This window comes from Bremia lactucae, linkage group LG1 (assembly GCF_004359215.1).
Source record: "Bremia lactucae strain SF5 linkage group LG1, whole genome shotgun sequence".
Lineage (NCBI taxonomy): Eukaryota > Oomycota > Peronosporomycetes > Peronosporales > Peronosporaceae > Bremia > Bremia lactucae.
In genome coordinates, this window is record NC_090610.1 from 4,697,111 (window position 1) to 4,707,397 (window position 10,287).

Consider the following 10,287-nt stretch of genomic DNA (forward strand, 5'->3'; position numbering starts at 1 on the left):
CTTAAAGATCGCCCATGTAGGGAACGCCTTTCTGTCCGCCATAAGCGCCGAGTAAGCCCACTCTGAGGCCTTACCGCGCAGATGCGACATGGCGTACAACACCATCTGGCTGTCGTCCTCGATGAGCTGCGCGACACCGCATTGCTCCACGGCTAAAAGCCAGTGGACAATCGTGTGCGCCGCAGTTCCATCGAACTTGGGCGGGTCCATCCGAATGGGCCAGAGAGCATCTCAACAGTCCTGTTTAGAGCCTCGCTCCGAGCCTGCTCATGCCTCAGCTCATTCTGAGTCTGAGTGACGGACTCCGCCGCAGCATGGCCCTGTGCCTCGGACGCGGCCCTCCGCTGTCCGAGCATGAATGCGTCAAACTGCTTCAACTGAGCAACATGTTGATCAGGAGGACTACCTAGGAGCCTGGCCGGGGCTTGTTCACCAAGTCTCTGCGCCATAAGCCCTGCCACCTCCCGATGATGTTCGGAGAGGTGAGGGAAATGAGCATCAACATTGAGGCTCATCCTCACGTACACACGCAGAGATGCGGGTCGTGGGAAGAATTTCTAGTGCTATCAAGTGTATGCGGGCACGTCGTAATGCGGCCACGCTCTACTTAGACACACACCCTAGCACAGCGAGGAAGCGGTTTAATTAGCTTCTCTTGCATGCAGTGAGGAAATTGTGGTGGGCGCGTTAGCGATCTCACCCAACGCACTAAGTACTTTAAGCAAGTGTCGTCACGGGAGCGGGAATCCGGCTCCTCGCGCGCACTTATCAAATAAAAAGTAGTTTTCAGACTGATTTATATTTATCGTATTAAATATAAATACCTATTTTAACCTATCAAAATTCATCGCGATAGAGTACTCACCCATACGCCAAAGTATCTGTTAAGAGACCTCACGGAACGGGAAGCCAGGCTCATCCCGCCTAATCAAATAAAAAGTAATGTGCATACAGACACATAGGTATCGTATTAAATATAAATACCTATTTTAACCTATCAAAATTCATCTCTATAGATAACACTCAGCGTAACGGATGACGCTAGGCGTCATCCCTCCTAATGTGGATGCATTCATGTGCATCACATACACAAGGGTTGGTCACAAACCGCTACAGTTCTGATTGCTGTCGTTAGCGCAAGCTCCCTCTATGTGACCATTGTGACAGGTGCAATTCCGTCAGCAAAAAGAAGTGATTTCATTTTCGGAAGTGCCCAAGTGTAATTTCCTTCAAAAGCACAAAGCAGGATGAGGAAGAGGTGTTAAATGACGTCACACTTACTACATGCAACAGAGGCATGCGGAATCTGTTTGTTTTGCATGTGCAGTCCAACAGAAATACATCAGGATAATTCCAGGTTCGATTGATGGATGTGGGATGAGCAATAGGACTTGTATTGTTGTTGTGTTTCATCACAGCAATAGTCACCAAGTCAGAACTTCGGATCTCATCCAGCAAGGTAGCCACTGGTGTGCGTTTATGGAGAAATTCACGTCGCATTGTTTTTCTTCGTTATATATTCTCCGGCTGTTGGCAATGCCTGCTGAAATGAGTCGTCGCCTCCCTTGCTTCAGCTGATAAACCACTGGCAGTTGCAAGGGAAGTAACTTCCTGGGCAGGAGGATGGTTGTGGTTTGGGTTATTGACTGTCATAGTCCACTGACCACCAGTTGCTTTGGATATCCTTGCATATATTTCAAATGGATAGTTGCAGAGGCGCGTATTTGACCTTCGGTCGTTTTGAGTTCTTCTGTCCTGGTGAACGCCGCCTCTGTCGCATTTCAACCATCACCTGGTAGAGCCAGCAGAGCGTCTCTTAGAAACAGAATATCCATGCAAATAGGCGTGGGATCGAACATCTTGGATGAGTTCTTCCAGGATGAATATTGTCGCTCAGGAGGAGGTAGCATGTTAGGAGAAAGGAGAGAGTAGCGGAATAGGAGTACAAGTGGGAACTTAGAGTTTACAAGATTCTACAATTGTTTTCTTTTTATACAGTACTAAAAGTAAAAATTACTAACAGTAAACGCAAGCCGCTTTTTCCGATAGCGCAATGGCGAGCTTCTAGGATATTGAAAAACATGAAAAATATTAATATTACAATTTAAAAGGCCATTTTGCAATTTTTCGCCTAAAAATTCATAATCTGCAGACGTGGCACACCAACTGCAACGAGTGTTGCAAAGTGCTGTCCATGGTGTCGCTCGATGTTTGCGGCATCCCTGTGGAATTTCCTTTCCCGCCATACGATTCGCAAATTATATACATGGAAAAAGTGCTACTCGCGCTCATGTCAAAGCAGAACGCCATCCTTGAGAGCCCTACTGGCACTGGCAAGGTTTACCAGCAGGCATTTTGTATAAGTGGCATTGCCACTTACGTTACTATTGTGATGTCTAGACTTTGTGTCTGTTGTGCGCAACGCTGGCTTGGCGTCGAGAGCTTCAGAAAAAGCTGCGGGCTAGCAATTTGTCATTGACAAAGCGTCCAAGCACGTTGCTGGCTTACGAAGGCTACGAAATTGATAAAGAGAACGAGACACAACAACTACCAAGAATTATTTACTCATCCAGAACGCACTCACAATTAAAGCAGGTAGTACAAGAGCTCAAGAACACATCTTACTCTCCTCAGGTTGCGGTGCTTGGTTCTCGAGAATATCTATGCGTGAACGACAAGGTGTCTAAGCTCCGAGGCACAATGCAGAACCTTGCGTGTCGGTCTACATGCAAAGATAGGAGGTAAGTCGGACCTTCCTTGAAAAAGTGGAATTTTCATAGTCGCTCAACGCATGTTAGGTGTATGTACAAGCTAGGATTTGATTCGTATGTAAAGCGGTCGACGAAGCAAATACAACCCCCAATGGATATCGAAGAGCTCGTGACGACGATGAAGAAGAAGAGTGTAACTGTTACATTTAAAGCACAGCAATTCTTCATACGGCTTACGTGCTTGTTCCGTTTAGGTTTGCCCGTTCTTTTTATCTCGGAATATGCTGCAAGATGCTGAAATTGTATTTGTACCATACAACTACCTTATCGACCCCTTGGCACGTCGGTCCATCGGCATATCCATAATGAACTCAATTTTAATTTTTGATGAAGCTCACAATGTGGTACGTAGTGATTGTTATTATATTCAATCTATGCTTGGTGTGCTGCTCATTGCTGTAAAATAGGAATCGATCGCAAGCGAAGCTGCCTCTTACGCGCTTTCGTCAAACGACATTTCTGGCTGCATTTCCGAGATTGATACGTTTACAAGAGCGCTGAGGAACAATACTATTCAGCTGAATGCAGAGAGCAGCTTAAATTTGGAGGCATAAACTGCATGATGTCATGTATCGTACATAATTGACCGCTAACTTTATTGAATGTACAGTCAACACAAACGTTGCGGGCTCTGTTTTTAGAAATTGATAAAAGCTTAAATAATTTTTCATTGTCTCGGAACGGTGGATTGACAAAGGTATGTCGATGTAAAATAGCTGGTATATATTTATACATCACATTATCAACACACAACTATATGTAAGCAAGCCTGGGCAGTACATTTTCGAATTTTTCGAGCAGTTCAACGTGAACTTTGAGACATGTCCGCTAGTTATCAACTTGATTGAGGAAATTATTGAAGTAGCGCACGGAGGAGATGATTCGCAACGAGCGGCATCAAAACTCGATGCGATGCTATCCTTTTTGGGAACAATTTTTCGAAGTAAGGAACTACATTTAGAGGTACCGTGCTGTGGCGCATACTTTATCGAATTTTGTTTTGATTCGTTATCACTTAAGGCGGCGAAAAATTATAGAGTCCACATACAAGAAACTCGAGAAAAGTACGGTACTAAGTGTTACTTTGTCGATGTTTGGCGAGTCAGCACCTATGACATTGTTTAGATCGTCAAGTGGGCGTTTGTTTGATAGTGAACGAAAGAATAAGGCGACTCGCGTTTTCAACTACTGGTGCTTTAACCCTGGAATTGCATTTCTTGAGATATGCGCAAACAATGTTTACAATGTCATTTTGACCAGGTAGGTGTTCTTAATTTGCCAAGTTTTAGCATTAAGCTGAATTCTTTGCCTTATACAGTGGAACACTTTCTCCCATGAATTCGACTGTCAAGGAACTCGGCATCGAATTTCCAGTGCGTTTGGAAAATAGCCACGTAGTCGATGCCGACCAAGTTTGGGTTGGTGTTGTAGGCACTGGAGTAACCGGTAAACGATTGAATTCTAGTTACAATTTCCGATCGACCGAAGCATACCTGCTGGAGCTAGGCCACACGATTGTAAATTTTACTCGCCTTGTCCCACACGGCCTGCTGGTCTTTTTCCCTTCCTACTCTATCTTAGAAGAAAGTCTCGAAAAGTGGCGACAACCTACAGCGGGCGAATCAGCTTTATCTATTTGGGACCGAATACGTCAGCTAAAACAAACGTTTGTGGAGCCTCGGGGGCGAGCAGAATTCAAGGCGGTTGTTGATGAATACCACCGAGCTGTCGCAGACAATCTGAAAGGCGCCGTCTTTTTTGCAGTGTGTCGGGGAAAGGTAGCAGCATTTTGTTCTATAATCAACTCGACGACTAATGCATCATGTGATGAGTTTAGGTTAGCGAAGGTATCGACTTTTCGAATGACAAAGGTCGGGCAGTAGTCATAACCGGATTACCTTTTCCTCCGACAAAGGACCCAAAAATTATTTTAAAGAAGACCATACTAGACGAATGCGTAGTACCTCCTGGTGAATCAGTAAGTTACCTTTATTAGAATGGTTGGTACTGTCACTTATGCTTCTAATATTTATATTCAAGAAACTAACAGGAAATGCTTGGTACATCCAACAAGCATCGCGAGCAGTTAATCAAGCAATTGGTCGAGTCATTCGCCATCGCCATGACTACGGTGCAATCATTTTACTTGATGAAAGGTTTGCCTTAAAACAGCAGCAAGAGTGCTTGTCGAAATGGTTACAGCCCTACTACCAAATATGCAAAGGATATGGTAGGGCTTTGTCATTTTCTTTGTGAGTGAAATATACTCCAAGTAGAATTTACGAAAGCGAAATGTCGTGTAGGCGAAGCGCACATAGGCTTGACTCGATTTTTCAAGACCAATAAGACCAGAGCTGTTCCAGAGCTTTCAAAACAGTTGCTACGGCAAACAAGACCAACTGGTCTGTCTAAAAGCGCGCTGGCAAAACTTCCCATTGCGCAATTAGACGGCGAAAGCGAGCGAAGCTGCCAACAGCTAAATTCAATGCACGTTTCAATATCAAGCTCTCAATCAGCGATTGGAGATGGCCAATCATATGTAAACCCAATTCTTCTTCAAAATCCTTCGGCATCATCGGAAATTTTAGGTATGTTTGTTGCAATAAAATTTATCTGTCGACGCTGGCTATAAAAATCGTTATTGCAATTGCAGAAAAAGTAAATGAAATGGCTGAACCAAAGGCTTCAATTGAAAGGCTGGTTAAGCCTAAAAAACGCTCGCTGGGAGCTTTGTTGATGTCCACTTCAAAATCAACGATGGTTGGCATGACTTCATCAATTCCACGCCCAATTAAGCTCCCGAAGATGTTTGTTGGTGATGAGGACGCCTCTGCTTCAAATATTGACGATGAGCCGTCATGGCAACGTGTAAAGCAGCAGTTTGCGGCTAGAAAGGTACTTAAAGAAGCTACTTCAAAGGAAATTTACAGCAAGACGCTATCAGCCGAGTTTCCTGTCTTGGCTAGAAGAGTACTCAAGGCTTCAGATGTGTCCAAACTTTACAAATCTATTCGACATCTTCATGATGAAATTGAAGTGGACTCAGCTCTACGCGAAATTTGCATGCTGCTGCGCGATCCAGGCTGTAAAGATCTCCTTGACTTGATGCCTATGATTTTGAATGGTAACATTTGCGATCGCTTTATCAAGGAAGCAAATAATCACGGGCTTCAAGTTTCAGTAGTCACTAAAGCTCAAAGCTCGTCAGCTCAAGCACGGCCTACTGATTTGTCAACGTTCTTTGAACAGCTACAGCAGAATAAGCGTAAGATTCTGCGTCCAGTAGGAGCTGTTGTAAAAGACCCGCAGTGTTCCGTTTGCTACGACATAACTCGAAAAGCTTATGCATCGCCTCAGTGCGGTCATATCTGTTGTCGACCTTGCTGGAAAAAGGTATGTAACTTTTGTCACGAAGAAGGCGCTTTTTCTTATCAAAGCGATTAGTGTTTACTTACGACCGAATCAATGTTGTGGATGATTAGATGGAAGAAAACGGATTAACAACCTGCCCTGTGTGCAAATTTGCAATCAAGCTGCAGGACTTAAGCCTGATCCGGGCAGCAAAAAATGCGAAAGGCAATGCCAAAAAGAAAGAATAAACCTAGAATATGTAGTGAACATTAACTTATCGTCACTCCATTTAATAAGTGTTGATTTGGGGTTACGTATTGTCAATAAAGCTTTTGCGCGTGTACGTTTTTTTCAATTACTCACCGCTTTGGTGCAAAAAAACTTATAAAGATGATTACGTTTTCGTCTTGAAGAGTGATTGGACGGATCCGTTTTGCCGAAATCGCAACGGATAACTGCCTAACATAGCGTTCAGTCGGAGGTCATCTAGATTGAAACGGATTAATGTCTCTACGTCAGTCAACAGCAAGCTGCCGCAAATATAAAGCTGTGCTCGACGAGTATCAGAGACCTTGTCAGCAAAAACTGGTCTTCTCGGAACTGTCTGGCCAATGGCCAACGCAATGGCAACAAATTCGTTTCACAACGTGCGGGTCGTTTTGCACGTATAGCAGCAGCCGCTAGGTGACTGATTGGCATTTCGACGTCCCGCCTTGGCACGTTACTACACCTGTCAATCTCAGAATGTGAGATCACCCACTTCTCGACTTCACGTCCCTACAGCTATTCGTGTTCTCACTGTCACGCCTATTTTGCTCGCTGTATCTCACCTATAGTGACTCAATTCAACACGTATCTACAACGCCGACTTAACTTTAACGTAAGAAATTAAACATGTTCTTTGCAAGCGGGTTTACTGAAACAGATCGACGAGCTTCATGTGTTGGATCTGAAGAAAACGATATTCTTCGCGATCTTCTACTCGATAATGAGTTTATTTCACCCCGGCAGCTGCCACAAACACCAGCTAAACACTATGAAGATTCTAATAGCAGCAGTAATCCTACAACTACAAACGGGCTATTAAAGCACAGCAGTCACCAGGTCGATGTTTCGTTTTCGCAAATTTGCTTCGATAATTCGCCCCACCTCACGCGCTTGCAACCACTATCTAGCCGCAGCTGTGCTAGTTTTTTGCTACCAAACCAATCTCCACTCTCTGCATCCGTGACGAATGCAATCGTCTCACCTCCGCGCGTATTTGTGCAGGAATTTGCTTGCTTTCCACAACAGTTTTTTCAGGATAATTATACAATCGACTCGGACATGCGCTGCGCCAAGGATGAGGATTCCACCGTATCATTTTTTAATTCCTGTCTGCCACCAGCCCCATTACCAATGCTGACAATGCCTCCTTTTAAGAAACAAAAGCTTTCGACTGTACTCACTTCAACGATAGCGGAAAGAAAACAATTGCGTTGCAAGTACCCCAACTGCCCGAACCTTCGTCGTTCAGCAGGCTTTTGCAATCGTCACAGTGGCAAAATGTGCAGTGTATTGGGGTGCAACAAGTCTGCACTCAGTCGTGGAAAATGCCCTGAGCATGGGGGCGGTTCGCGTTGTAAGAATGACGGCTGCTCAAAGTTTGCCCAGACTCGTGGACTGTGTAAATCACATGGTGGTGGTCGCCAGTGCAACATCAGTGGATGTTCGAAGAATGCGCATCAAAATCGCTTGTGTCGTTCACACGGTGGCGGAAAGCGGTGTCACTTTTTTGGTTGCCCCAAGTGGGCACAGCGCTCAGGATATTGCTGCGCTCACACTAAAGTGAGCGTTACTGATGCTTTGAAGCCAAGTGGGGGTTCCCAACACTCGCTTCCAAACAATTCGGCGATCAGTTCACTATCTCCAGCATCGTCCCGATGTATTCCACCTACTTCCGTGTCGTCTCCTATTTTGCTATCTCCTCATCGGCTGTTTTCACTAATTCCGTAAGTTTGACTACATGGGATTGACAGGATACTTAAATAGAGCGTTAACTGCAGGAGGAGCAAGGTCGTTAATTGCTGCCGGTCGCTAAAAAATTTATGTTTATGTGCAATTGCACGACTTTTTAAGTACATACGATTTTAAAGTACGAGTAGTAAATTCAATGGAAAATGTATACTCTGCTTGGACGACATCTTGCTAAATAAGGCGCAGCCTCATGAACGTGCAAAAACTCAGACTGAAGTAATGACGCTTCGCTCGACAAGATCCGGCACCTCAGCAGCGAGCCACGGAGCCAGCTACAACACAACATCAAATGCAAATTACAAAAATAAGATTCTCCACTCTTGCCATCATAACTAATTTTTTTGAACCGTACGCCAAGTGCAAGGGCGTGCGCAACACCAAAACGTGGCACATTTTTCTGCCATAATGGCGCAAAATGAATAGTAAGACAGATTTTGCCTCCTCGATACATTTTTGACGTCTTGCCTTCAAGCTCAGGAATACAGAGCTCGGGATTAGCCACCGGATACGTGGCTGGAATTTCAAACTCAAGGTCAAATTCGTAGCGTAGGCCGTTGTGAAAGGACCAGCATTTTCCTGTCCAACGCGTGCCGGACTTGTTGCTTTCAATGGTAAACCAGTCATTGCCCGCCTCCTTATTCACTTTAACGTAATGAATAAGCGCCAGATATTCCTCTTTCAAGCGCTGTGTCCAGGCCTCACCATCACGCGGACCTGCACGAGTAGCAAGAAGCGGAATATTTTGGACAATATGCTTGGTATTCTCGTCGATCGGCGCATCCATGGCGGGCTTAAAAAATGTTTATTTCATTTTCATTAAAATACATTTTTGACCCATATCTAATTGTCTTGTCCTCATAATATACGCTGTCTTTGTATTCAACTGACTTCAAGCAGATGAAAAGGGGGACCTTTCGCTAGTAATGCTTCAGTGCTAGCCAACGTGCACTGATATCAGTAAATTTATCAAAAACGCATTATATGCAACTATAGTTTGTTCATTGCTGATATATTATATATATTTATATATATATTGAGGAAATTCCTTAACTCACCCTTGCTTTTTCCTAAACTCACCCCATCCAATCAAATGTCATAATTACAGCCCATCACGTTTCGTAGTATATCAGCAACGTTGAAATCTCCGCGCACGACTAGCAGCATCAAAATCTACCGTCAATCATCCACCTTCCTAGAAAAATTTATATCAGAAGCCTCCTGGAATCTACGTGGATCTCACTTGAGGATGGTGAACAAGCCATTAGAGCTGCGGCATTATCTGACAACTTTCCATTAAAAGTTGCACGGTCCAAAAAAGTTAAGTGAAACTGTCCTGAGAACAAGGTTCAAGTAAAGTTTATAAATGCGAGAATGTTGCCCCGAAAACTCAAGGAAACGAAGCCATAAGTCCTTTCCAAGTCACTTTAAAGCGTAGGGAGCAGAGAGCTTGGGAGGTGGAGATAGATAGTGGACCCCTTTAAAAGCTTTGCTAGATAAACTGTTGGTAAGTCTTAGTCCAGAGTTACATTGCATTCGAAGAAATGAGAGAAATCCATTGACTGCTCTTCTGATTCTCCCTAATTCTGGCAAGGAAATCAGCAAGCAATTTTGCGCCAACGAAATCTGCATATAAGACTGCACATACAATATGGTCTTTGTTGACCGATTGAGCAAAATGGCTCACTTGGCGGCTGCGCCAGATACCATTGATGGTGAAGGTACAGCAAGGCTGTTCATCGATCGCGACAACACGGTTCGTCAGTGGCAATTGTCTCTGGTGGGGACCCCCGTTTCACGAGTAAATTCTAGAAATTAATTTCCCGAGTGCTTGGCACCAGATTGGACATGTCCACCGCGGACCATCCGCAAACCGATGGTTAAGCTGAACGTGTCAATCGCGTCATTGAAGACGATTTGCACAGTGTGTGTGCTCAGACGCCAAAGCGCTGGAGCTCAATGCTCCCAGTAGTAGAATTTGCGTCAAGTATAGCTGTACATGCCTCGACAGACTATACTCCGTTCTATGTCAACGGTCTCACCCACCCACGCGTTCCGATAGCGATTCCACTGCGTGGCCCAGCGCATGGTGGGGGTATATTAGCCTAAGAGCTCGATGATATCAGCCCTGTTACCGTCCGGAAACAAGTAA

The 10,287-nt window shown here is 44.5% G+C and overlaps 2 protein-coding genes across 2 annotated transcripts; one reads left to right on the top strand and one right to left on the bottom strand.

Moving 5' to 3' along the window:
• Nucleotides 1–2,194: 2,194 nt before the first annotated feature.
• CCR75_007110 (uncharacterized protein) lies at nucleotides 2,195–8,982 on the top strand (the record flags this gene model as incomplete). The annotated part of the gene is made up of 14 exons (XM_067965174.1): nucleotides 2,195–2,338; nucleotides 2,401–2,741; nucleotides 2,799–2,904; nucleotides 2,966–3,115; nucleotides 3,179–3,468; nucleotides 3,540–3,734; nucleotides 3,792–4,031; nucleotides 4,090–4,549; nucleotides 4,609–4,749; nucleotides 4,812–5,001; nucleotides 5,075–5,359; nucleotides 5,425–6,164; nucleotides 6,254–8,410; nucleotides 8,491–8,982. The coding sequence occupies 5 exons, from the start codon at nucleotides 2,195–2,197 to the stop codon at nucleotides 3,323–3,325; spliced, it is 888 nt and encodes a 295-aa protein (XP_067822854.1). The 3' UTR covers nucleotides 3,326–3,468; nucleotides 3,540–3,734; nucleotides 3,792–4,031; nucleotides 4,090–4,549; nucleotides 4,609–4,749; nucleotides 4,812–5,001; nucleotides 5,075–5,359; nucleotides 5,425–6,164; nucleotides 6,254–8,410; nucleotides 8,491–8,982.
• Nucleotides 8,345–8,922, bottom strand: CCR75_007111 (uncharacterized protein; the record flags this gene model as incomplete). The annotated part of the gene is made up of 2 exons (XM_067965175.1): nucleotides 8,345–8,410; nucleotides 8,491–8,922. The coding sequence occupies 2 exons, from the start codon at nucleotides 8,920–8,922 to the stop codon at nucleotides 8,345–8,347; spliced, it is 498 nt and encodes a 165-aa protein (XP_067822855.1).
• Nucleotides 8,983–10,287: the final 1,305 nt, after the last annotated feature.